At 38.8% G+C, this 27,630-nt stretch overlaps 1 protein-coding gene across 8 annotated transcripts in view; it reads left to right on the top strand.

Annotated features, from left to right (window-relative positions):
* Positions 1–27,630, top strand: part of CLIP4 (CAP-Gly domain containing linker protein family member 4) — a 79,371-nt gene that overhangs the window by 35,427 nt on the left and 16,314 nt on the right. For 7 of the 8 annotated variants that reach the window (XM_053588730.1, XM_053588727.1, XM_053588731.1 and 4 more), the window contains exons 3-13: positions 90–229; positions 991–1,084; positions 2,190–2,351; positions 4,143–4,261; positions 8,302–8,538; positions 12,684–12,819; positions 15,331–15,474; positions 19,257–19,346; positions 20,391–20,534; positions 23,204–23,338; positions 26,751–26,874. In XM_053588730.1, coding sequence (XP_053444705.1) covers positions 90–229; positions 991–1,084; positions 2,190–2,351; positions 4,143–4,261; positions 8,302–8,538; positions 12,684–12,819; positions 15,331–15,474; positions 19,257–19,346; positions 20,391–20,534; positions 23,204–23,338; positions 26,751–26,874 — 1,525 coding nt within the window. The remainder of the gene's footprint in view (positions 1–89; positions 230–990; positions 1,085–2,189; positions 2,352–4,142; positions 4,262–8,301; positions 8,539–12,683; positions 12,820–15,330; positions 15,475–19,256; positions 19,347–20,390; positions 20,535–23,203; positions 23,339–26,750; positions 26,875–27,630) is intronic. The other variant, XM_053588733.1, reaches the window with a different exon arrangement.

Raw genomic sequence — 27,630 nt, forward strand, 5'->3', positions numbered from 1 at the left:
TTGAACCTTGGCCTTATTGTTTATTATTTGCAACTCATTTATTTGAAACTTTTAACAAATTTAATTTATACCTTTTTTATTTAAAACAGAATTTTCTTTCTTTGATCCCAATGATGCATCATGCCAGGAAATTCTGTTTGATCCAAAAACTTCGGTCTCAGAATTATTTGCCATTTTAAGACAGTGGGTTCCTCAGGTCCAGCAAAACATTGACCTTATTGGAAATGAGGTAAGTAATTCTTGAATTTTAAGTTTTGCATCATTAGTATTGTTAATAGTGTAGTTTTCTTTTTCCATCCGTATATAAGGATGATGATGAAGGATAAATCCTTTAGGTTCTGATATTTATTTTTATTTGTATTCCCAGGTTCTGCATGGGGCAGTGAATTGGTGGTATACTTTCTCCTTCATGTTTTTTTACACCTGGAGATCTGACAGTATAGACTCTTGGTGGGAGCAGGGAGAGGCATTTTCTTCTTTTACAAATTAAGTCTGCAAATTTTTATGCATTTCATGATTTTTTTTTTTTTTCATTTCATGATTTGATTATCCTCACGGTCTATCTGCACTTGTGGGTAGTTTGGTAAAGATCTAGGCTTACATATAATTTTTTTTTAATTTTTGATTTTTTGAGGGAGGATACCTTGACCAACATATCGTCATGTTGTAGGAAGAAAGTGCTTATCTGTTTTTCAAATATCATTACACCTATTAGGAAGAAAATTCTGCTCGTGTTTGAGAGGAACACATTCGGAGTGCCAGATTACTTTGGAATAATCTTGAAGAAGTTTTTCTAGTTTGATAATGAGTTCCAATTTCATTATTGTTGAGTACAGGTTTAACATTTCCTCTCAAGGGAAGGCAGTTCTATACCTTCTGCTGAGAACTAATTTAGATAAGATAGACTAAGTTGACTCCCGAGCTTTGGGTTCAAAGTAATTGTTATTTCAGAAGTTTGGTTGTTAACCATATTTTTCTTGGCTTCTTTAGATTCTTGGGAGAGGTTGCAACGTGAATGATAGAGATGGATTAACAGACATGACCCTGTTACACTACACCTGCAAGTCTGGAGCCCACGGTATTGGTAAGTATGTGGTAAATCTCTTAATTGCTTAGATCATCTATTATACGTATGCTTCTTCTTATATAATCAATGTTTATGGTGATTGAAGTCCCTAGCTGCTGATAATATTGCCTGAAGATGTGAGGATTCAGTTAGGTCTTTCCAAAACCCTCGTTCCCTTTTCTCTGGGTTGTGTTATACCCTCTTGGTCCCTCTTAACTTTCCTGGAATAGGCTTCATGTCTGATTGCTTAGTAGGTAAGAGAGACTGATAAACACCCTAAAATCTTTCTGAAGGTTTGCAGTGAGGTCAGTCTTCCAGGTATCCTAAACCCCATAGATCCCATTCTTTTGGCTTCTTTAAGGTCTATTCCTATAAACATAAAATATTTACGTATTTTCCAAAATTGTTTTTATCTTGTGCTTTGCAGTTTTATAAACCTGACTCTCGTTTAACTACAGGTTGTGATCAGCTCTCCCTGTTTCAATAGGCTGATACAGTGTTTCTTAAACTATTGATGGTGAAAGACTTTCCCCACCCTTTTTTTTTTTTTTTTTTTGGCAATCATGGGCTAATAATTTTGTAAAATAAAATAAAAATGAACTTGTAATACAAGAATGAAATAAATACATAAAACATAAGCCCAAATATTTTTCAGAAGGCATGGAGTTACATTTCAATTAATATAATCAGGAGGAAAAAAGGGGGAGAATGTTACAGAGAGTATAAACAGATTATAGTTTGGGACAGGGTTGGGCCCACAGAATTCACTTGGAGTAACACTGATGTGGTACATTGTATATATTGGTGGCTTCATGGTATTTCATTATATGGATGTCTCCATTTATTGAATTGATCTCTCATTATTGTACTTCAGGTTATTTTGGAATTATATTCATAATAAACAGTACACTGATGAACATCTTTACAGATAAGTGTTTATCTGTATCCCTGAGTATGATTGTTTTATTAGAATAAATTCCTGAAAGTGAAAAGTTTGAAGTATAAGTGTATAGTTAGTATGTTTTTCGTTTTGGCTTTTAGAATGAGGTGGTATGTAGCCATCCATTGGAATTCAATATTTTTACTGAAAGTAAATAATTAAGATTTTTTTTTTTTTTTTTAGGTGATATTGAGACCGCTGTAAAATTTGCAACACAACTTATTGATCTGGGAGCAGATGTTAGTTTGCGGAGTCGCTGGACAAATATGAATGCTTTGCATTATGCTGCTTATTTTGATGTCCCAGAACTTATAAGAGTAATATTGAAAACATCAAAACCAAAAGGCAAGTATTATAAGATCACCATTAGATGTTATTAATTGAACACTTTAGTGGCATAAAAATTATAATTCAAGGAGATTTGTCCTAATAATCTATCTTATTTCATATGGCCTATTACTCCCATTTTTTTTTAGATGGTTTAAACTTTGTTTATTGAAGGTTAATTACTCTTCTTTCAAAAAAAGTCATTATATAAAAAGATACAAAATATAGAAATGTTCCCAGGGTTTTTACATGTTTAAAGGTTCTCCACTGTAACATGGATTTTATGTGTAATTAATTCTACATGCTTTCTGATGCATTGTCTTGTTACAGTATCCAGAAATAGAGCAATAAAGTCTTCTGCAGTAGGCATTGAAATAATTAAGACTTTATTTTAGATGGCTTTTGGTTCTGAAATTCTTTGATTCAACTTAAAGGATAATATTTCAGGGTTTTTTTTATTCCTGTCTTGATGGTGATATCCTAAAATTGAAGATCAGAATGTCTAATTCACAGTTGTGGTATTTTAACTTTTTCCCTGGTCCTTCTTTTTTGGGGGTCATTTTTTTTTTTGGAGAAAAATATGAGAGCAAGTGAATAGTATTACCTTAAATTAAAGCGAGCGTATGCTGTTTTCCCCATTGTAGAAGACATGTTTTAGAAATTCAATAGGTAAATTTCTCAGAATGTTCATTTCTAACTTCTGATGTGTATAATTGTCTATTTTCTCTTTAATATTATAACTTTTCACTTTCTGAATGATATTGAGAAGAAAACTTCCGTCAAGAATACTGTCTTTTTCTAATTTAAGAGAGTTTGGCCTAAGCATGTTTGGATTATTTGAAGTTATTGGTAGGGTGTGTGGAGGAGGGTAGGATTTGCAGAGCCAGAGGAAATCAAGCCTTTGAAAATATTCAAAATGGGATTGCTAAATCTGGAGGATTTCCTGTTTTTTAAGTATAATGAAACGATTTATTTAAAGTTACTAAAATGTCCTTAGAATTGGAAGATTCCTTTTCTTATTATGAAACCCAAATTCATTTGTTAATGGAATATGACGAATTCATATTCATGTAAGTATTTGCATGTTTAAGTAGATTTTAACTGATTTAAAAATTTTGCATTGTTTTACCTACCAGAGGTTAGCAGTCTTCTTCTGTATAAGGGCTACCAGATGGTACATGTTTTAGACTTTTGGGGCCCTATTATCTCTGTTGACACTACAGTGGTAGCATGTAAATGAATGAGTCTGCCTGTGTTCCAATAAAACTTTTATAAAAACAGATAGTGGGTTGGATTTGCCCCTGGGTCGTAGTTTGCTTATCCCTTACCTCAACCCTACTACTGTGCCTTACCATGGTTGTCATGGCAAATATTTAATGAGAGATTATGGTGAGCTAGTTACTTTTACAAATATGTATCATTGCCACTAATTGTTTAAAAATATGGTATAGTTTGTTTTAGTTGGTAAACCCAGGGTAATATCACTTCATTTTGTGATGGATTTTATTGTACTAAGAAAATAAATTATTTTAACTAGATTTTATTCTGTTGGTCTTCATGGTGGGTTGATTTAGGTCTTAGAAATGCTGACAAGTGATGGACAAATGCTGACATCCATTTTGTGATGGATTTTATTGTACTAAGAAAATAAATTATTTTAACTAGATTTTGTTCTATTGGTCTTTATGGTGGGTTGATTTAGGTCTTAGAAATGCTGACAAGTCCCTTCCTTCCCCTAAAAAACCTGTTTCCTTTTAAGTTATAATAGCTAAATTTAAAATTTTAATTAATACATTTGTTTAATTGCAGATGTGGATGCCACTTGTAGTGACTTTAATTTTGGAACAGCTCTGCATATTGCAGCCTACAACTTGTGTGCAGGTTCGGTGAAATGCCTGTTGGAACAGGGAGCTAATCCTGCCTTTAGGGTAAGAGGTTAAATTAAAAGTGAAAAGTACTCAAATAATTTAAAAGTCTCATATTATCTTCCAGTAGAGCATTGACTCTGTATACCGTTATTAGTAGAACTCTTATATGAGCAAGGGATTTATATTTCTGTGTCACCTATAAAGACCAGTGATGATAATCTTAAATAAATTTAAGACGTAACACTGAGTTTCAATCCTCTTACATTGATAAGTTTTACAAAACTTACTTACGTTCAGGAAAGTAATCCTCCTTAAAGTGTCATAATCTTTGAATTTAAGTATCTTTCATTTAGGCTTTTGATCTATTTATGAAAAGTTATTACTTAAATATCAATGCATATATTTTTTATATTAAATCATATATTAAATTTCTCTGAAAATAAAATTCATTCCACAAAGTTAGAACAAATGCACATTGAAGAATGGAGTAAATCTTTTAAAATAAGTGTTTGAAGGAAAAGTGTGTTTTTTCATTGTAATAATGTCACACAGTATACAATTTCATAATCTTCAAATCCTTTGGTATTTTATTGTTTTCTCAGTTTTCATTTCCCTTACAGTATAATAATAACGATGGCTTGCTCTGGGAGGGCTTCTTAATGGGTCTGTACCTTCCCTTGAAGGGTTGGGCCTGGGCTGAGCGTGCAGCATTTGAAAATGCCCCCGTCTTGCTCCGTCTTTTCTATCCTCCCTCTCCTCCCAACTTCTTTGCCATTTTTCTTTCTGTTTAGCCTAGTTGATTAGTCTCCAACTGTTAATTTTCTCCCTACATCCTATCCTTTCGACCAGCATTTATTGACCACTGGTAGAATGCAACAATAAAGTCGATAAAGTTCTGTCCTCACAAGAAATATTATCTAGGGAGGCAAAGCCAGCCGTCGCTTGTACTGTTTGTGCTAAGTTCAGTGCGACACCTTGGAGCAGGGGATGGCACAGAGTGCCTGGGTACCTCTTTGGGGAGGGGCCTCTCCCAAAGGCTTCAGAGAGGGGACGTCTAGATGGAGTGTTTAAACACAGGCAGGAATTCACCACCTCCTACAGAGAGGTGAGAAAAGCCTTTTAGGCAGAGAGCATAGCATGCAGGAAGGCTAGGAGATGGTGATTCAGTCTGGCCCGTGAAGAGAACACATGTTTGCTTTTGCTAATAGAACTGTGGGCAAAGCTCTGTAAGTGAGGACAATGTTTTGCATTCAGTTAGATGCCATGGGGTGTGTCATTGAGCTAAATTACCAATTCAGGCCAGAAAATTAATAGATTGCCATATTTTGAAAGTTACTTGAAAAGCAGCCACCATAGGTTCGGCAGTGGCCATACTTGGACAGCTACCACACAGGGGAAGATGGAATTCTCTGGGTAATTATGAATGAGCCTCTTATGTCAGGAGGGTACCATCACTGGTCTTTTATTATCTATACTACTATTTAGTTTTCTAGGTTTTTTTGGTTTGCTTGTTTTTGGTGCTGTGACCCAGATTTGAACTGATATTTAGTTCTCTTCACAGAAGTTTTGATTGTTAAATTTTACGGGAATTACTGGAAGTATATGACTAGCCATAAAAACTGAGGACATAACAGAAGTCCAAAGTAAAATATTGATTGTAAATACACTTTACAATTTATCAATCCAGGTGTTTTTTTTTTATTTATTCTTTTTATTAAATCATAGCTGTGTTCATTAATGCGATCATGGAGCACCATACACTGGTTTTATAAACGATTTGACATATTTTCATCACACTGGTTAAAATAGCCTTCCTGGCATTTTCTTAGTTATTGTGTTAAGACATTTATATTCTACATTTACTAAGTTTCACATGTACCCTTGTAAGATGCACCTCAGGTGTAATCCCACCAATCACCCTCCCTCCGCCCATCCTCCCCCCTCCATCCCCTCCCTCTCCCCTTTCCCCCTATTCTTAGGTTATAACTGGGTTATAGCTTTCATATGAAAGCCATACATTAGTTTCATAGTAGGGCTGAGTACATTGGATACTTTTTCTTCCATTCTTCATATACTTTACTAAGAAGAATATGTTCCAGCTCCATCCATGTAAACATGAAAGAGGTGAAGTCTCCATCTTTCTTTAAGGCTGCATAATATTCCATGGTGTACATATACCACAATTTATTAATCCATTTGTGGATCACTGGGCACTTGGGCTTTTTCCATGACTTAGCAGTTATGAATTAGGCTGCAATAAACATTCTGGTACAAATATATTTATTATAATGTGATTTTTGGTCTTCTGGGTATATACCTAGTACAGGGATTATAGGATTAAATGGCAGATCCATTTTTAGATCTCTAAGTGTTCTCAAAACATCTTTACAAAAGGAATGTATTAATTTGCATTCCCACCAGCAGTGTAGAAGTGTACCCTTTTCTCCACATCCACACCAACATCTCTGGTCTTGGGATTTTGTGATATGGGCTAATCTTACTGGAGTTAGATGATATCTCAAAGTAGTTTTGATTTGCATTTCTCTGATGATTAAAGATGATGAGCATTTTTTCGTATGTCTGTAGGCCGTGCACCTGTCTTCTTCAGAGAAGTTTCTCTTCAAGTCCTTTGCCCATCCTGCGATGGGATCACTTGTTCTTTTCTTGCTTATACGTTTGAGTTCTCTGTGGATTCTGGTTATTAAACCTTTGTCGGAGACATAACCTGCAATCCAGGTGGTTTTTATAAAAAATTTTTTTCCTAGGAGTACACATTAGTCCAATACTGCATCTTTATTATATTTTGCATTTTTTCTTGAAATCTGGTATTAAAAGAGTCTGTGACCATCCCATAAATCTGATAACATGTCTTCCTACCACATTTTTACTTCAGACCAAACTGACTTGAATCTAAAACAAAAAATGTGAGGCAGTTGCCCACTCAGTGTGTTCCAGAAGCCGCCTTCTTTTATCCATGTGGGTCACTTGAAGATTATCAGCAGTGTACAAGGAAAAGGAAAAATGTTTCTCAGCTAACAGAAGACTCCTCAGTTGGCATATTAAAAGATTATGATCTGGACTCTTTCTTGGTCTAAGGTTTTTGGTTGGGGAGCATAAGAAGACATAATTTATATGATAGGGCTTCACATATATAAACACCATGCAAGTGACAGTGAGATTATAAGTGGCCATTTATAATTACAGGATAAATCCCAGGATAGTCTTGTTTTTATAGTGAGAACAGAGCTCTTTTCTTCATTATCATCCCGGAAACTGTAGTTTCTATTTATTTTCTTTTTTTTTTTTTTTTTTTTGTGGTTTTTGGCCGGGTCTGGGTCTGAACCCGCCACCTCCGGCATATGGGACCAGCGCCCCACTCCTTGAGCCACAGGCGCCTTTTTAGGAGATGAGATCTCATTCTGCTGGCCAGGCCAGTGTACAGTGGCACGGTCTTATCCCATTGCAGCCTTGGACTCCTGGGCTTCAGCTATCTTCCTACTCAGCCTCCTGAGTACAGGCATGCTACCACATTGGGCTACATAGTTTCTTTGTCTAAAGTCTTGAGTTCCCATGAGTGGGCAGGAGAGATTACAGTGCCAGCGTGGCGACAATGGAACAGTTGGGTGTGGGATTGGAAGGCCAGTCAGTCCTGTGACTTCTGTTGAACAGACTTTCTTCTCTATACCAGGTGTTCTCCCCTGGGGAGTGCTCCTGGTCAGTGAGGCCTTCCCTCATGAGCCTATATAAGGAGCTCCCCCTGCAGCCACCTCTGTCCCTGCTTTCTCTTCCCTTTCCCCACCTTTTCCTCCCACTCTCCAGGCCAATTTTTTATATTTGTTATTTATTATACCATATAATTGTTTTATTTTTTTAAGGTTTGTATCTGCCACCAGAGTGTGAGCTCTTTGAGAGCAGGGCATTTTAGTCTTCACCGTGGTGTCTTCACCTAGGATGGTGCCTGGCCTGCTGTAGGAAGTAGTTTTTGAATAAATACACCATGAATGAATTTAGTTTCAAATTCCTCCAACGAAAATTTTATGCGACTGTCTGGTGCTGTAAGTATATAAGAGTTGGAAATTTTCTCTCGCATTTGTTTGTAGAATGACAAAGGGCAGATCCCTGCTGATGTCGTCCCAGACCCAGTAGATATGCCGTTGGAAATGGCTGACGCCGCGGCAACTGCCAAGGAAATCAAGCAGATGCTACTAGATGCCGCACCTCTGTCCTGCAGCAGCTCAAAGGCCATGCTTGCAAACTGTGAGCACGTGACTGGCAAGGCGATGCTGACGTCTCTCGGCCTGAAGTTGGGGGATCGTGTTGTGATCGCAGGACAGAAGGTATAGTTAGTAACTGCAATCTGTAAAGCTGTGTCCGAGGTGCTTGTGGTGGTGTCCTGCGTTCAGGGTGCATGCAGTATGGTCAGAGTTTTGTAAAAAAGGTTTGACACATAGGTGAAAGATACTTAATAGAAAATGTGAAACTTAGATGCAAAGTTACTAGAAGGTCTGATTTAAGAATAATAAAGACCTTTAATTTGAGTAAAAACGAGTGTGGTGGAACCTTTGAGTGGGTTTTGAGTTGTGAGCTGAGAAATGGTCTAGCCTGGAGGATCCTCCTCACGGCCCCCCGCCATTCTCAGCAAGTGATTTTCCCTCTGCTGCTACTCCTCAGGAGTGGTGAATGGGAGACCCCGCCGTTCATGGGGGTTTTTGTCTTTGAGACCGCATGATAGGGAAACCCTATGTAAACTGGTAGCGTATTTATGTGGAAAGAGGTCTGCTTCCACTCCTGCCATCCCACTGAAAATTCTCCAGACACCTCTTTTTCTCTAAGCTTCAGTTGCTACTTAGCAGCCACTTGTTACCGTTTTCTTTTGTTGCCGTCGTCTTTTTTTTTGATATCTTATATAGAAGGTGTTTTTTTTTTCCTTCCTGTTCTTAATGTTGAAATTAATGGGGAGCTTGGTATGGAGAATGGAGCAGAGGATCCTGCTTGTATACTGAATTCCCAGTGTGGTTACATCTCAGTACTTGGGTGGTCTTCTGGGGAGGGTGATGCAAGTTTCTGAGAAACCGCTGGAATTTAGAGGTTTAATTTATTGAGGAACTTGCTTCAAAACAGAAACAAAGCTGCAAAGTATCATGTTAAGAATGGCATTTACCAACTTGCAACAGAATGCATTTATAGCATATTGGTTAGTTTTTCATTGTCTTGTCTGCGGAGCTAAAATATCAAGAAATTATGATGCATATCTTTTTTAAACTTAGGGTTAGAAAGTATTTGAACCTAATAAAGACATGATAGTCCTTATTGTGTCTGAGAATGGACTTAAGAGTTCTGTTGTTTTATTTTACTTTTAATTTTGGAGAACTTTAAATTATATAAAAGTAGAAGTACATATAATGAATATACTTACATTAATCAACTAGGTTTGATTTTATCAATTTATGGCCAGTCTTGGTCTGCTTACGTTTTCTCTCGGTCTATTGCTTGTCTTTTCATTATCTTAAGAGTATCATTCAAAGAGCCAAAGTTTTGAATGGGGTCTTTGAAATTGATGAAGTCCACTGTGGATTATGTGTTCAGTACCATATCTAAGAAATAATCTATGTTCATCCAGAAGTTTATACTTCAGGTTTTATATTTAGTTTTATACAGCATAGATTGAGTTTTTTCTTTCCTTTTTTTTTTTTTTTGGCTTATGGTTATAGATTTGTTCCAGCATCAGTTTTTGAAAAGACTATTCTTTCCCTACTGAGTTGCCCTTGTACCTTTCTGATAATTGGCTGTATATATGGGCACATTTCTCTATTACACTCTGCTCCTTTGATCTAAAAGATGTTCTCCAATATTGTCATGATTATTATTGGTTTTATAGTGAGTCTTGCAATCAGATAATGTTAGGCCTTCAATTTTTTTTCCCCCCAAAATTGTTTTGACCATTCTAGTTCCCATCCCTTTCTATGCACATTTTAGAATCACCTTTTTTTTTTTTTTTATTACAAGTCCTTCTGGGATTTGATTAGAGTTGAATTTATAGATCAGGGTTAAGGAGGTTCAACATCTTAAAAATACCAAGTCTTTACATTCACAAGCAGTGTATCTGTTTATAGAGGTCTTGGGTTTATTTCATTAGGGATTTGTAGTTTTCAGTATGTGGATATTGTACTTTTTGTTAGGTTTTATGCCTATGTTTTTTGTGATTTTTGGCACTGTTGTCATTGGTAGTGTTTTTAAAAAATTTTAGACAATTTTCCAATTGCTAGTGTATAGAAATGAAGCTTTTTAAAAATATTGACTACGTATTCTGTAAGCTTGCTAAATTTATTGGTTCTACTGGCCTTTTTATTTTGTGGATTCTTTGGGATATGCTATGCAAACAATCATCTTGTCTGTGAGGAGAGTAAGTTTTTGTTCTGTCTTTCCAATAGATACATTTCATTTATTTTTCTTCTCTATTTTGTTGCCTAAGACCTTCAGTAGAACAATGATAGGAGTGAAAGATCAGGTAATGTCTTTGCCTTAGTCCCAATTTTAGGGGGAAGGCACTCAGAGTTTTCATCATTAAGTATGGTCATCGTTAGCTGTAGATTTTGTGTAGATCCCCTCTGTCAAGTTGAGAAAGTTCCTATCCCTAATTTTCTGAGAGTTTTTAAAAAAGTTATTGTTATAATGAAAGGATGTTAAAATTTTCTGAAGGCTTTTTCTCCATTGGTTGAAATAACCAGTCTTCCCCCCAGCCTTAATCTGTTGATATGATGAATTACAATGATTGATGCTCAAATGTTGAACTGGTCTTACATTCCCGTGATAAGCCTCACTTGGTCATGATGTGTTATCCTTTCTGTTCATTGCAGGATTTGATGGTTTTCATTCTGTGGAAGATCCTTGTGTTTGTGTTCTTGATAGATATTGGTCTACACAGTTTTCTTTTTTTTTTTTTGTAGAGACAGAGTCTCACTTTATGGCCCTCGGTAGAGTGCCGTGGCCTCACACAGCTCACAGCAACCTCCAACTCCTGGGCTTAAGTGATTCTGTTACCTCAACCTCCCAAGTAGCTGGGACCACAGGTGCCTGCCACAACGCCCGGCTATTTTTTGGTTGCAGTTTGGCCCGGGCCGGGTCTGAACCCGCCACCCTCGGTATATGGGGCCGGTGCCCTACCGACTGAGCCACAGGCGCCGCCCTACACAGTTTTCTTATAATGTCTTTGATTGACTTTGGTGGCAAGTTAATGCTGCCTTTGTAAAATGAGTTAGGAATTGATCTTTCCACTTTTTTATTCTAGAGGAGTTTATATAGAATTAATGTTTTTTTTTTTTTTTTTCCTGAATTTATTTGGTAGAATTCACTAGTGGGGCCATCTAGTTTTGGGGTTTTTGTTTTGTTTTTTTCTTTTCTTTTTTAGGTTTTTAACTACAAATTCAATTTAGGTATGAGCTTTGGCAGTTTTTGTCTTTCAAAGAATTGGAGCATTTCATCCCATTTGTCAACTTTACAGGCAGAGACTTGTTCATAGTATCTTCTTACTATCTTTTAAAATGACTCAGGGTCTCTAATAATGTCTATTTTTCTTTTGTGATGTTTGTAATTTGTCTTCCCTCTCTCCCCTCTTGTTCTCCAGCTAGAAGTTTATTAATCTTTATCCTTCCAAAAAACCTGTTCTCAGTTTCATTGATTTTCTCTATTGTTTTAATGTTCACAATTTTTTGGAAGGCAGCCATGCTCACCGTTATACCAAACACCACTCAACACAATTTCTTAATTATTTCTTTTATTTTACTTCATTTTCCAGTTTCTTAAAGTGGAAATTTAGATCATTGATTTAAGACCTTTTTAAATATAAATTTCATGCTATGACTGTTCTACAAGTTTTGATATATTATCATTTTCACTTAGTTCAAATTATTTTCTAATTTCCCTTAAGACTTTCCCCCTTTCATCTATGGGTTATTTAACAGTATATTGTTTAATTTCCAAATACTTGGCAATCTCCATATACTTTTATGTTAGTGATTTCTGCTTTAATTCCATTATGGTCTGAGAACATATTTTGTATGATTCTTTGGCAGAGTGTTTGATAAGTATCAGGTAGGTCAACTTGTTTGATAGCTGGTTTTAAACTGATTTTCTACCTACTTGATTTTTTACCTATTTGATTACTAAGGGAGGTACATTGAAGTCTCCCAGCTCTAATGTAGATTTGTCTATTTCTCTTTTCCATTGTATTGTTTTTTACTTCATGTATTGTGGACCTCAGCTTTTGGGTGCATACACATTTAGGATTCCTAGGTCTTCTTGGTGAACTGACTCTTTTATTATTATTGAATGTCCCTTTTTATCTTTGGTAATGTCCCTTATCTAAAGTTTACTTACAGAGACTGAATTTTTAAAAATTTCCACGATAAAGGAAATTTGTAAGAGTAGACTCATGGAATTATTAGTAATACTAAGAATTTATTTTGATTTATATTTTCCTTAGGTTGGGACGTTAAGATTTTGTGGAACAACTGAATTTGCAAATGGGCAGTGGGCTGGCATTGAATTGGATGAACCAGAAGGAAAAAACAATGGAAGTGTTGGAAAAGTCCAGTATTTTAAATGTGCCCCCAAATATGGTAAGGTTGATATTATTTAACCTAGTAGGAATTAATTAAAAATAAGCTTTACTCTTTTACAGTCTTTACAGAAAACTTTTCTCCTGGTTACTGAGGTAATAAGTGAGGGCTGTGTGGATTTGGGGAGGACTTTTTAAAGACAGGAAATAGTTATGGCCTGTTTACACTGATGGGAATCATACAAGAAAGGGAGAAATTGATTATGGAAGAGAGAAAGAAGACAATTACAGGAAGAATGTTCTTAAGTTAAGAGGGAAATGGGAGTCAGTATAAGGATTAGTACAATGGTATTAGATCAGACACAGAGCAGAGAGGTAGTGGGAAGGTGAGGTAATTGCATTATTTTTTCAGAAAATAGGAAGTGAGGTCGTTAGTGGATCTTAGAAGAGGGCAGGATGGTTGGCGATTTGAGGAGAGAGAAGGTATGAAGTAGTCCTCTATGAGAGCAAGAGTCTGAGTAGTGAGGGAAACATAGCAGACAGCCTGGCGGTGCTGGGGACGGACCGAGATGTGTGGTCCTGGACTCGGAGCGAGACCAGGGTACACAGGTGCTGTCAGGTGTCCGTCTTCAGTCTGTTCAACTGGTTGGGGACAGGCACTGAGTAAGTCAAGAGTTTGGGTTAGATTTTTTTCTGGAACATACTGGAGAAGGAACGAGGCAAAGGAATTGAGGATGTATGCAAGGGAGTGATCAGAGCAGAGGACTGCGGAGTCTCAGCTAGTTAGGGAGGAAGGGGAGGACAAGAGGTGGAAGAGGGGCGGGGAGAAAGTGGTAGGGATTTGCAGTTCCTGAGGAGGTGGAGGAGCTGAATGTGGGGGCTGGAGCAGGGACTTGGTGTGGCAGGAGACCACAGGTGCTCCGGTGGGAATTCTGGAGTAGCGAGGAGGTCCCCATCAGCCTGCTGAGCTGAGCAGGGATGGAGGGGAAGCACTTACACAGAGCTGGCATCCAGGGTGTGAGGCGGCTGTCCGGGTAGGCGGTGAAGTCGCGCTGAGTGCAGATGGGAGGCACAGGAGGAGTGAAGGAGGCACAGGCAGGGAGCCAGCTAGCAGCAGACTTGTTCACTGAATGAGCCAGTAGCAGAGTAGCAGGGACTCCAACCTAGTAGGTGGCTTCCAAAAGGGGAGGTGGTGCGTAGAGCAGTCTGGTGCTGTATGTTCAGACAGCCTGGCTCTCTCTCACTCTGCTTCTCTCTCCCTCCTCTCTCAGAATTAAATGTTCTGAAAATGCCTGTGATGGCAAAAACAAACAAAAGGACCACTTCACCCTCTGGCAGCTAGTGTTAGGGGGTGGCGTGGGGCACACGGCAGCCACTGCCGGAGAGTGCTCCAGGGAAGCGGCATCTTCAGGACAGAGCCAGCTTTCAGCTCCCAGAGAAAGGCAGAGAGGCACTCAGACAGAGCAGGGGTGGGACTGATGTGAGACCATGCGTTTCCAAGGCCATGCTACAAAGGTTTGGGGAGGGTTGGGTTATTGGGTCAGGCTAGTGGATTCAGGGGAACAGTTTACAGGAGTCTTGGCGTCTGGTAGTGACTGGGATTGTCTTGACGGTCATTTGGGGAAGTGTTTTGCCTTGCAGTTCGTCTCTTGGGTGGATTTTAGCCAGGGGACAGTGATGATGGTGATGATATAGCGTGATGCTCTCATCAGTGAAGTATGAGCTGTGCGCTGGCCTTGATCCTTGCCCTGCACAGCTCCCTGAAATCCTCCCTGTGGTGGCTGAGGGAAGGCCTCTGTGATTGGGGAAATACAGAGTCTGCAGGTCATGAAGAACTTGACTCTAACGTCTGGGCATACTTATTTATACTGACTGTTTTATGGCCTGAATGAACTCCTTCTGAATGGAGCTTTCTACGCCCGGCTGCTGTAGATCATTGTCTCCGCCGCTGCACACCATCCCTCCCCAGTGCACTGCGTTGTTTCTGACCTGCAAGGACTGAGGCCTCAACTTTTAGGGGAGATTCTGTTTTACAGTCAGAAAGATTTGTTATGCCCCTACTATGTGTAAGGTGCTGTATTTAGGTACAGTGAGGGAAGGCAGGGTTGAGTAATGTTTGAATTTTGTCTTTAAAAGGTGCATAGTCTGTGGCAGAGATAAGACATAGATGGGAAAACTATAACGTGGGAGAAACTTAAGTTCCAGAGGAGGTAACAGGTGACACAGAAAAATAAGATTTCATATCTCAGTTTTACTTGCCGATGGCTCAGAAATAATACACAACTACTATTACCTTTACTCGTTTCTCTTTTCCCCCAAATTTCTCTTGATACCTGATTGGACATCTTTTACGTGGTTCTTAAATTACTGGCGTGTTGTCAGTCTTGGCAGCTTCACTGTGAGCTCTTTGAGGGAAAGTACTTTTGTCTAATTTTTTTTTTTCTCCCTTTCACTGCAAGACATGTAGGCACCAAAAAAGAACTTCAAATTTTTTGTTATTAAGACGTTTCCTTGCCTCTTTGAGATGCTTTTAATTGTTTAACACTAACTAAAATTCTACATTCTTCTTCAGGTATTTTTGCACCTCTTTCAAAGATAAGTAAAGCAAAAGACCGAAGAAAGAATGTAGTGCATACTCCTTCTACAAAAGCTGCCGCACCTCTCCTTAGATCCCAGAAAATTGATGTAGCTCGTGTAACGTCAAAAGTAAATACTGGTAGGTCAAACGGAAAGTTAGCTGCCTTCTTCGGCATTTTCACTTTATTTGTGAAATTTCTAATGTTTACGTTGCTAGCAAGCTGTGGAACTTGGATTTAATAAAACCTGCATCTTATGTGTTTTTATTTATTTATTTTTGACTTTCATTTTTTTTTTTTTTTAATTAAATCATAGCTGTGTCCCTTAGTGCAACCAAGGGCTACAATGTGCTGGTTTCATACGCAATCTGAAACATTTTCATCAAACTGTTTACTATAGCCTTCATGGCATTTTCTCAGTTATTGTATGAAGACATTTGTATTCTGCATTTAGTTAAGTTTTGCCTGTACCCATTCTAAGATGCACCGTAGGTGTAAACTACTCTGAGATATCACCTAACTCCAGTAAGATTAACCCACATAACAAAATCCCAAAACCAGAGATGCTGGCGTGGATGTAGAGAAAAGGGCACACTTCTACACGGCTGGTGGGAATGCAAACTAATACGTTCCTTCTGGAAGGATGTTTGGAGAACACTTAGAGGTCTAAAAATAGACCTGCCATTCGATCCTATAATTCCTCTACTAGGTTTATACCCAGAAGACCAAAACTCACAATATAACAAAGACATGTGTACCAGAATGTTTATTGCAGCTCAGTTCATAATTGCTAAATCTATGTGTCTTTAAACCTTAGTCCTGATTAATGATTTCTGCTCCTCACAAGGGAATTTCAGATTCGTGCCCACCTCTTCTTTCCTATTATCTCTGTCTTCATCACCCCATCATCTGATCTCAAAGCTAGCGTTTATACCTCCTTCAAATCTTTTATGAAACACAACCAGCTTTATGTTCCTTATTCAAGGGTGTTCACGGACTTCTTTATTAGAGAAAGTCCTGACTCTTTGAACCTGGTGGCCAGAGTCCTCTTTCTGTATTTGATGTGGGCTCATAATGCTCCCACTGTGGACTGTGGTTTGTTAGCTCTCTTCCCTGTCTTTCCCCTACTTTTCCCTCACTGCTCCCTTCATAGCCCGTCGCGTGCTCTTTATCTGGGTACAGTAACTTCTGTGTTTTGGGGGCCTCACCCTTCTTCCCCTCCTCATGCAGATTCTGGGTCTCCATGAGAACGTCCCTGATGAATCCAGCTCTCTTTACTTTGTAGGTGCTTTTTTATCCATTGCACAGTTGTTCATTGTTATCTTGGGTTTTGTCTTGTGATTGCTTTATAATGCAGATCTTTTATTCTTTCAGCAAAACTTTTAAGTTTTAAATGGACCGTGAGAGTAGTTTGTAATTTTGTATTCACATGAGTACTTGTTAGTTCATCAATAGCTGAAGCAGGAGGGTTTCTACCAGGATGAAAAGATTTCGTCCAAGAATTTGGCTGGCTTTTCTGTTCTGTTCCGTTGGGCTATTTGAATACCCTGTGTCCATGCTGCACCCCCTAATTATTACAGTTTTAAGAAGTAAATCTTGATATCCAGTAGAGGAAAGCTTCCTACCTTCTTCTTGGTGATTGTCTTATCTATTTCGGGCCTTTATAAATCATACTTCCATATAAATTTAAAATGAGCTCTTAAGTTTATTTAAAAAAAAATCTGTTGCGATATTACGTGGCGTTTCATTTAAACCTTAAATCAATTTGGAAAGAACTGACATCTTTATAATAGTCTGTATTTTATGAGCTTAGAATATCTTTCTGTTTGATTAGGTACTTAAAATATATCCTAATAAGATTGGATAATATTTTCCATAGGTATTTTATACTTGTTTCATTAGATCTATTCCTACTTCATACTTTTTGATGCTGTTGTAGATGGTTTGCCTTTAAGCTAAAACTCAGAAGTACACCATGGGTGTAACAGGAAGCTCCAAGAGCAGCCCCCTCTGTCTCTAGTCTAGGGAGCAGAACAGGGGTCTCCTGTTAGACAGGTCATGGAAGAAATCCCCTGTTTTCTTTCTTGCTTGCTTCCCCCCCTCGGTTCTCTCCCCCTCCAGACCTCAGCAGTCTTTCACCTCAGACACTTAGGACCCCAAGGAAGGAAACCCTCATCTCTGACCAGAGGAACCGTGGTCCCAAGAACCACAGATGGAATCCCCCTTGGTTTTTCTCATTTTCTCACTGTGTTGCCCTAGAGGTGGAATCATTCTGAGGAGATTGTGTGATACAGCAGGGAAACTAAAGCCTAGGAATTCTACTCTGAATACCAGGAAGGGTTTTTTTGAGCCTAGAGTGTTAGGGAGCTAACACTGGAGAGGGGTTCTAAAAAGTGACCTCAGAAGGCTGGATGTAAATTCCTAGGCCTGCTCCAAGTTATGCACGTCTGGATCTGACCAGCAGCCTTGGTCTCCTTGGCAGATCACTGCTCAGGTCCCAGACTGACTCCTGGGTAGCAGGACGTGTGAGATGGATCTGAGCAGCCCTGCCAAGGTGGTGGGAATGAACTGACCTTCGGGTCACAGTGCACAGAAGGTGGGCAAGAACTTCCAGCCTGAACCTACATGGGTGTCAACAAACAACAAGCAAAACAGTCAATATGCTCCCTCTGACTTAAACAAGACCCAGAATACCATAGTCAAAATGTATAGGTTACAATCCAGAATTATTCAAAATATGAAAAATCAGGAAAATCTCCACATCTTGCAAGGAAAAAGATAAGCATGGCAGCTGTAAGATAACACAGATGTTACAGTGAACACATAAAGACTTTAAAGACTACATTATAACCATGTTCCAGGAATTAAGGGTGAAGACTCTTGAAACAAATGAAAGAAAGTTTCAACAGAGAAGTAGAATATATGAAAAAGAACCAAATGATACACACGTGTGTATACACACACACATTAGTACAAGTAAAACTTTGGTAATCAGAGACTGGTGAATTGCATCAACGTCAGTGCCCTGGCTGGGATGTTTTACTGTGCTTTTGTAGGATGTTACCTTTCGAGGAAGCTGGGCAAAGTGCACAAGGGATCTCCTTGTATTGTCTTTTTATAACTTTATAAGAATCTCTAGTTATCTCAATAAAATAAAAAGATCCCAATGGATATTTTAGAACAGAGGAATAACTGAAAAATAAGAAATCCACTCTGCAGGTTCCTTCATCAAATCTAACCCAGCCCTTCCAGTTCCTGCAGGGCTAGCTCAGACTCTCAGACCTGGACTTTTGTAATAAATTCTGATGGGTCCTTGCTTCCGGCCTCTCTTCCTTCGGTTTCCTTCTTGCTGTCAGGAGAATGTTATTTAACTCAAGCTCTGCTCATACCAGTCCTCTTTTCAAAGCTCAGCAGAGGCTTGTCCTTTACAGTAGAGTTCCAGGTCCTTAAGCCAGGCGCTGCTGCCCACTGAGGTTTTATGGAGACCTGTCTAGTCCTACTTCTCCTACATCCCAGAAGTGCTCTGCTCCCACCAAGCTACTCAACCATTCCCTGTACCTTTCTTTAGGATTTTCTTTTTGTCCAACCAGAGTTCCAACCTTCAGTTCTTCCTGACCACACCGCCAGTATTCTCTGGAGGGAATTTGACCTAATCTTCAATCCCTAGTGGATTATTATCTAGGCTAAAAATATATTTTAGTGATATTTTGGGAAATTGGTATTTCAAGATGGGTTGGGAATTAATTCTTTCTTTTTTCTTTAAATAATGAAATATCGGTCTCTGCTGTCTATGAATTTATCATCCAACATGTTTTCACAAGTGGATATGATTTAGATAATAAGGGATACATACACTTTAAAAATATATAGTTTTAATTGTTAATCAGAATTCTTGCTGAAAGTGTTTATTTCTGTGTCTCAGGATTAGTGACATCAAAAAAAGATAGTGCTTCTGAATCAACACTTTCATTGCCTCCTGGTGAAGAATTGAAATCTGCAACAGAGAAAGATGGTAATATAATTTATAACTTCTGTTTCTCAAATTTTAATTTCTTTCTTTTCTTTTCTTTTTTCGTTTCTTGGAGTCAGAATCTCAGTCGCCCTAGGGTTGAGTGGCGTGGCATCACAGCTCACAGCAACCTCAAACTCTTGGGCTCACACGATCCTCTTGCCCCAGCCTTCTGAGCGGCTAGGACTACAGGTGCCCACCACACCTGGCTTGTTTTTCTGTTTTTTAGTAGAGATGGGGGTCTCACTTTGCTTTGGCTAGTTTTGAGCCCCTGAGCTCGGGCAATCCACCTGCCTCGGCCTCCCAGAGTGCTAGGATTACAGGAATGAGCCACTGTGCCTGGCCTTGAATTTTAATTTCTAATAGAACTTAAAAATAATACAGTAGAAAAACAGTATATTGGGGGGTTAAGTTTTAAAGTTGATAAAAATTACCCTTGAAAATCCATTAAGCAACGCATAATGCAACATATACTTTTTTGTGTATAAAATTCTATACTGTGATTCTTACGTCGTAAACAAGAGAACTGCTGGACTGGATTAAAAGGGAACAAAGGGAAATGCCATAAAACAAATGGCATAAAACAGAAATGTCGCAAGTTTCCTTTCGCTACCGAATCATTAGGTGAACACAGCATATGCATGCCTGCTAACCTTCTGGATTAACTCCAGACTTAATGTGAAACCTTTGTTACCTTAAGACATACTAATAGCAGTTTTTGTTTTTTTATGTAAATCAGCTGGGACTCTATTATGTCATCTGAGGCGAGAGGTGAATGATAATGATGGTTAGGGTGACACTTGCTCTATAAGATAAGATTGTGGTCTTAAAGTGTGAATCCTTAAAATACTACCGCTTGTGGTAGGAAATCTTTTATGTATAAACTACCACGTATTTGGATGCACTAAGACATTTAATTTGAGGCTGGATAATATGTACCTGAGGATGCTGCATGGAGAGTCTCAGAAAGATCTGCAGGGAGAGCTTCCTGCTGGCTTGCTCCTGGTGACCACACTTTGACATGTTCTTCTCCGTTCCCCGTTGCAGTTACCCTGCTCGGATCTGTCAGCACCTCCTCTTCTCTGTCTTCCCTGGAACACAAACACAGCAACGCCAAGAAACCGAATGCAAGCGGCAATAGCAAGAAGACAGTGAGCAAAAGCTCTTCTCTGTCACCCAGAGCCAGTGCTGGTATCTATGGCTTTTTCAACCAGGCTTTCTTGGTGTTTTTAATCTTGGTTTGTTTGTAAGTAGATTTGCTCTTTTTACATGTGTAGAAGGAACCCTTTACTTCAGTCAGATTGAACTGCTTTACGCTCTGTCCTGTCTCTCCCTGAGGTCTCTTCCTTTTGCTCCCAGTGTTTATAGATACAAGACTTTGCGTTTATGTTCATTCCATGTAGTCTCAGTCATCGTGTCCCCTCTGAATTGGGTTTCTTGCACCTTGCGTATTAGCTTTTTTCCCACATGCTTCTGTGTCCCCTTTATATTTAAAAAGCACATCCTCTGGGGAGGCGCCTGTGGCTCAAAGGAGTAGGGCACTGGCGCCAGGTGCCGGAGGTGGCGGGTTCAAACCCAGCCCCAGCCAAAAAAAAAAAAAAAAGCACATCCTCCGTTTTGATTCAAGTGATTGTTTAAAACCACGTAGAAGGTCAGAGGGTCCCCTACTGGAGGACAGGGCCTGCCTGTTGTGAGACGGCTTTAACTAACGGTGGGCCCTGAATAATGCCATTCGGTTTACGTTTCTTCAGTTAGGTGTAAGGATTCGTAGAATTCTTTGTCAGATTTCTTTTTGAAATCAACAGAGATTATGTCTATTGCAGTTCAGTTCACATATTGACCTATTTGGTCAACTTGTCCAGAAAAAAATTGAAGCTATCTTGGCATACATGGTTCTTAATGAGCATCATAATAATTACTAGATTCTTTTTTCTAATACTTCCAAAACTTGTACAGAGCTAATATTTTATTATAGAAAATGTTCATGACAGGATTTTTCCCTTTTGAAATACTTTCTTTACTGGATAGCAAAAACCCCCCAAATCCTCAACAGTAACATTGACATGATAAACATTAAAGTTTGGGCCCTCAAATTGGGAAACGTGGAAGTTCTGCTGACGTAATTATTCTCTGAATACCCCCACCCCATCCCAACCAACTTTCCTTTACGGTGTGAGGAGCAGAGGTGAAATCTTGGCCTCATTCACATGTCAAGGTCCCTTTCATTTGGCATTTGCACTTTTGACATGGACTTCATTTTAAAATTTATATGTGGGTATGGAATTACCTTTCATACCAAGTAGTTCTACTGTGCCTGTACATTTACCTTTTTTTAAAAAAAAAATAAATTTGAGAGTTATGTAGGCTTAAACAATAGTGAAGATGGAGAGTTTTTAGCGTGAGAAAGAGGAGCTTTCTCACGGGGGAGGGGACAGAGAATGGGAGATACCCAGAGAAGCAGAGAAAGCCTCATGGGGAACCCCAGGGGCATCTCCTACATGAGTAGCTATTTCGCTTTTCCTGCAGATTTGCATTTGAGGGAGATGTGGACTGCAGAGAACGGACAGTAGGAAAGTTAGGTTGAAGAATAAGAGGACGAAGAGGAGGCAGAAAGGATTTGGGGGGTGGTAAAGGCGAAGGGCAAGTCTGCTGTGGGCCTCAGCCTCACTGCATCCCATGGCTGAACTTACCGTCTGTGGTCTGTTGTCTGCAGGCAACCTGGGGGCAGGCCTGATACTGCAGGTCTGGGGGTCTGGGTTTTCATGGGGGTGTGCCACTTACTGGCTGTGGACCCTGTGCCCTCGTTAATCCCTGAGTTTGTTATTTATTGTTAAAATTGTTGCGAAAAGCACTTTGTAAACTATAGGATATTGGCCATTATGAGGGCCTAGGGCTCCCTGGTGTAGCGCTGTATGCAGACCCTCCTTTTCCATGGGTTTATATCCTTTCTTTTGTCAGCATATTTTTTGTTTCCACTTTGTTTCACAGTATGACTTATCCTCCATCCCACGCACTAGGGTTCCCTAAGCTTTCCTGGACTTCCAGCTGTTCACATCTCCGTTTATGCACTGATGGAGTCTCAAGGGCCCACCTTTTCTCTTTCAGCTGTTGTATTTGAATAGCTCTCTAAACAGTATTTCTCTAGGACTTTTTATGTTTAATAGCGGGCATTTCAGTGTTTACTTCTTAATCAAGTTGAGAGGGGAGGGGTTTTGTTCTTACTAAGGAAATCCATTTGGGGTAATTGGAACATCAGAGCAATTTTACGTTTAGATTACGTTCCTTTTTGTATTACAGTGAATATGGGTAAACTACTATACTTCTAGCATTTTACTGGAATAGGAGTTGGCACACTATGACCCATGGGCCAGATCTGACCTGCCACCTATTTTTCTAAAATCTTATTAGAACACATCCATGCAATATTTTTCTACATACTGTTTATATTTGCTTGCATGCTACACCAGCGGAGTTGAATAGTTGCGACAGAGATGGTACGGCTTGCAAAGGCTAAAATATTTATTATCTAGCTCTTTACAGGCACAGTTTGCTGACCCCTGTTCTCATAGAGAGTGCACCATGCAGTCCCGGTAGAGTTGCTACTGCACTAAGAATCAGGTGTCCTGAATCAGGTGTCCCATGGCAATAATCTCCTCAGGAAAACCTTTCCTTTGGGTAGTTTGACCTCACTATATGTAGACGACATATAATGAAAAGCATTAAATTTCGAAATCTCCAGCTAGCTAGACTAGTTAGAGTCCATAATGAACTTTTGGCTAATGTGCTTTTTGCGTTCCCCCCCTTCGTTTTCTCTTCTCTTTCTTGCCTTGCTCCTTTCTGCACATCAACCACTTTAACAGGTTTGAATTCCTCAGCACCATCTGTAGCAAATAATACCCGTTGTGAAGGAGAACTCCAGCTTGGAGACCGGGTGTTGGTGGTAGGCCAGAGAATTGGTACTATTAAGTTCTTTGGGACAACAAACTTTGCTCCAGGTAACTCATCTGTGTATTGTTTGCTCCATTTGAATTCTTTAGAATATAAAATTTTTTAAATTTTACATGTAAATAAAATCTAACTACAGAGAATTCTTCAGTAGTTCTTTTAGCTGGTAGTTGCAGCACAGAAAATGTAAAGAATGATCAAAACTCAGCCTGTTTTTTCACTATGTTGGCTATTATCTGTCTATAAATTTTCCTTGTCAACTTTATTTTAAATTGCCTAATGTTAAAATTAACTGTAACTCTCTAATTTTACTAAATCTCACTGATTGCCAAGTGTGCTTACAGGAAAAACATATTAGGATCACAGTTTTGCTAAGGATAATCTTTAAAATGTGCAGTTAGTAAATTAATGGTACAGCTTTTATCAGAGTGAAGAGCAGGCAAAAGGGCTCAGTGGAAACTGAGAAAGCTTTTTGAAACCCTGGAACGTTAAAAAGATATGTTTGTATATTTATATATTCATTCCAATCTATACTTAATATTGTGATTCCAAAAGTAAAGATTAGTTTCTTTTGCATTCTCAGTGATCGTAATTTTAAATAGAAGCCAGTTGAGTGAAACCATGTTTTTATGTTTTAAATAGCAATATGCTATTTTAACACAGGGTGGCATTGCAGCATTTTAGGAAAAGGTTATCTAGTACATTGATTAAAAAAAAAAAGTTTGTAGCATTCTGTCAAGAACACTGAGAGTCTGCAGTTTTGTCCTGTTCGTATGCTAACAAGTTAGCTTGCCATGGTTTCACAGATTCTGTGGGAGGCATGAGTGCTGAGTGAGACCCCAGGGACGTTAGTCCTCACAGCAATAGCAGTGGTCCGAGTATGAGCGTTTTCGTGAACTTTCCTTGAGTCCTGATTCCCATCAGCTGAAAAAGAAAGGGCTGGGTGACACCTGCATGCCTGGTGGTTTATGTTCAGGAGAGGAACTCTGGGCTTAAAGAATGCGAACCTTTGTAATGAACTCACTGTCCAGCATGGCTTCCTTTTGCCTTGGAGGGAGACTGTCTGTGGTCCAAGGCTGTTCCCTACACAGACATCCATGAAAAGATAGTCTGGAACAAAGACAGTCACTGCTTCTGCCTCTAAGACATGGAGAAACTTGAGAGAGCTGTAGAGATCTGAAATAGACATCTATTTCGTTAATACCCGTTTTAATTGTAAGCCAATTAAGGAGTTTGAGATGGGTTATATGTCTTATAATCCATGACCCTCTTAGGTCTCCTGGTAGTAATTGAGATTAGTTGGGATGCACTTAATGTAATTCTCAAATAAAAACTTAAGAATCTCACAGGTAGATTACTTTTTTTGCAATTACTCTATAATCAGAGAGTTCCCTTTTTTCTGATTATATTAAATTCGGTTAGAGTGGTTTGATTCTTTGAATATAATTCATCATTTTAGGTTGACTTTTAATTTATAGCATTTAGCAATTGTAGTGTTTAGCAATTTAGGAAGTAATAAGCAAACAGAAAACTCGGGAGCTTGGAGTTAAAGTTGTTCTGTCTTGTAAGGAAGTGGTGGCACGTATTTCTTTTGATATTAGAGTTTACTTCAGTCATTTCTATGGAACAGTGGTATTTTCTAGATCATGGAGATCTAGACCTGGGAGAGGTGATGTTTAGCCTCTTCAGCATTTTTATCTGTGCCACCTTGGAAGGAAAATTAACATTTAAATAGGACAATAGCCATCCCACACAACTGCCAACGTGCAGTCACTGGTTACCGTTCATCCTAATGTATTTCTGTTGTATGTTACGCATTTTTAAGAGTCCTATGGTAAACGTGGAGCAATTACATGGTAAATTAAAATGAGAAAATGCAAAAATTATATAGGAAAACATCAAAGACAGGAAGTGAAACTTGAAAAATTATAGCTGTGGCACTCAGAGGAATAAAAATGGCAACCAGACTAACCTGGGTTAGGACATTCAGAGACTTAGTGACCCGTTTTCAGACCATTGGCCTGGCTTACCTGTAGGTTTGCAGGCATTCTTTGCATTGCATAGTAGAACTAAGTGAAGAGAGCAAATACAGTTACTGCTGAACTCTTCTTTTAAACCACAAATGAATGGACTATTAGATACTTTATACTGGTCTCAAGGCATCCTCAGTTTGATTACCCCCTTTTTAGGAGTGTGTGTCCATTTACATTATATTGAGTTGGACCACAATAAAAGCGACCTTGCTACTTTAATTTTAGAGTCTCTAGAAAAGGAAATCCCATCATTTTCATCAGAGTAGGTCTTTTTTAATACTAAAAGTCCTCTTTAAAATTCTTATTAGTTGGCTCGGCACCTGTAGCACAGTGGTTACTGTGCCAGCCACGTACACTAAGGCTGGTGGGTTAGCAACGATGACAACTGCAACAACAAAAAAATAGCCGGGCGCCTGTAGTCCCAGCTACTTGGGAGGCTGAGGCAAGAGAATCGCTTAAGCCCAAGAGTTGGAGGTTGCTGTGAGCTGTGACACCACAGCACTCAACTGAAGGAGACATAGACTCTGTCTCAAAAAAAAAAAAAGAAAAAATTCGTATTAGTTAATCTAAGCCTTCTTGTTTAAGCATAAAAAATGATTTTTCTTTTTTATCTTGGGGAGAAAAAACAAAGCAGAGGCCAGGTGTGGTGGCTTATGCCTATAATCCTAGCTTTCTGGGAGGCTGAAATGGGTAGATTGCCTGAGCTCACAGGTTCAAGACCAGCCTGAGCAAGAGCAAGACCCCCGTCTCTAGAAAATAGCCAAGCATTGTGGCAGGTGCCTATATTCCCAGCTACTTGGGAGGCTGAAGCAAGAGAATGGCTTGAGCCGAAGAGTTAGAGGTTGCTGTGAGCTACGATGCCACGATACTCTCTACCCAGGGTGACAAAGTGAGACTCTGTCTCAAAAAAAAAAAAAAAAAGCAGAGTCATTATGATGGCTAAGGGTATTTTCTATATAGTTTTTTCCCTCTAATTATCTGATAACTGTTTGTGCTATCCTCATATTGGGAGAATAAAATAAAAATATTGTACCTTCATTTTATGATTTATACATTTTGCTATTATGTTGCATTTCTCTCACTGAAACACACTATGTTACTGAGTCAAGGATGGACAGTTTCTTATTCCTTGCAGCTTTTAGATATGTTTAGTCATACATTGCATAATAGCTAGTTGTCCCATATATGCTTTTGTATTTTATTTTCCTCAATGTACTACTCTGCAGTTGTGCTTGTAAAAGAGTTTTCCTGTTAATTTTCAAATTTTATTTTCTAATTTCATCATTTCAAAGCTTAAGGATTATGATGATTTTTCCATCATTTTGGTCATTTGCGAAAATGTTACATTATCTAGACATTGGGTTTATATAGTAGCATGACGATTTTGCATAATGTGCAAAGCTTTTAAAATACAATGTTCATGTTCTAGGATATTGGTATGGTATAGAGCTTGAAAAACCCCATGGCAAGAATGATGGTTCGGTTGGAGGCGTGCAGTATTTTAGTTGCTCTCCAAGATATGGAATATTCGCTCCCCCATCCAGGGTGCAAAGGTGAGAAAATGGAATTTATGTTTACTCACAAGAACTTCTTATAATTTGCAGTGGTTCATAGAGACCCTGATTTTTTTTTTTTTTTTTATTAAAGACATGCCCTGTCTGTAGCTTACATTGACTTTCAACGGGTTAACCAGCCACCTTCTTCAGAGAGAAGGCTCATGGAAAGCTAAATTTGCTTTGCTGAGGATTTGCAATTTTGAAAACCTCCTTTATTCCTCATTTGCAAACCCTATGAGTATGTGTAGGCTATTAGAAGTGGCATTTGCAGCTAAGAACAGTGAGAGCAGCAAGCTTAATCTGTCATGCAAACAAAAGTAAAAATGCTCTCTGATTGCTTCAGTCACATCCTAACTACATTAAATTTCCTGCCAGCAGGCACCCCATTCATCCTCTTACAAACCTAATGGAACCAAAATGGCTTTTTCCTCTGATTTCTTTTAGTTTTCAAAAATAGATAGGCAGTAGATCTTTGGGGGAAGTGAAGCTTCAAGGATTTTTATGTAATATACCTCCTCATTGCTTCTTGAGATAGTACACTTTCATATCGCCTTATCTGGTTTTAAAAAATAACTTGAGCAGAAACAAGTCCTTATGAAATTCCAGGTGCCATTAGGTGAAATGGCTTCGGGTATGTGCTGAAAGAAGTGGCTTGGTTTGCTTTTCAGTGGATGGGAAGTGGGATACTAACCTTTACTTAAGAGATAACATGTAATCATTTTCATGAGACTAGGACTGCGAGTGCAGTCTGGG

Source organism: Nycticebus coucang, chromosome 4, assembly GCF_027406575.1.
Source record: "Nycticebus coucang isolate mNycCou1 chromosome 4, mNycCou1.pri, whole genome shotgun sequence".
In the NCBI taxonomy this organism is placed as follows: domain Eukaryota; kingdom Metazoa; phylum Chordata; class Mammalia; order Primates; family Lorisidae; genus Nycticebus; species Nycticebus coucang.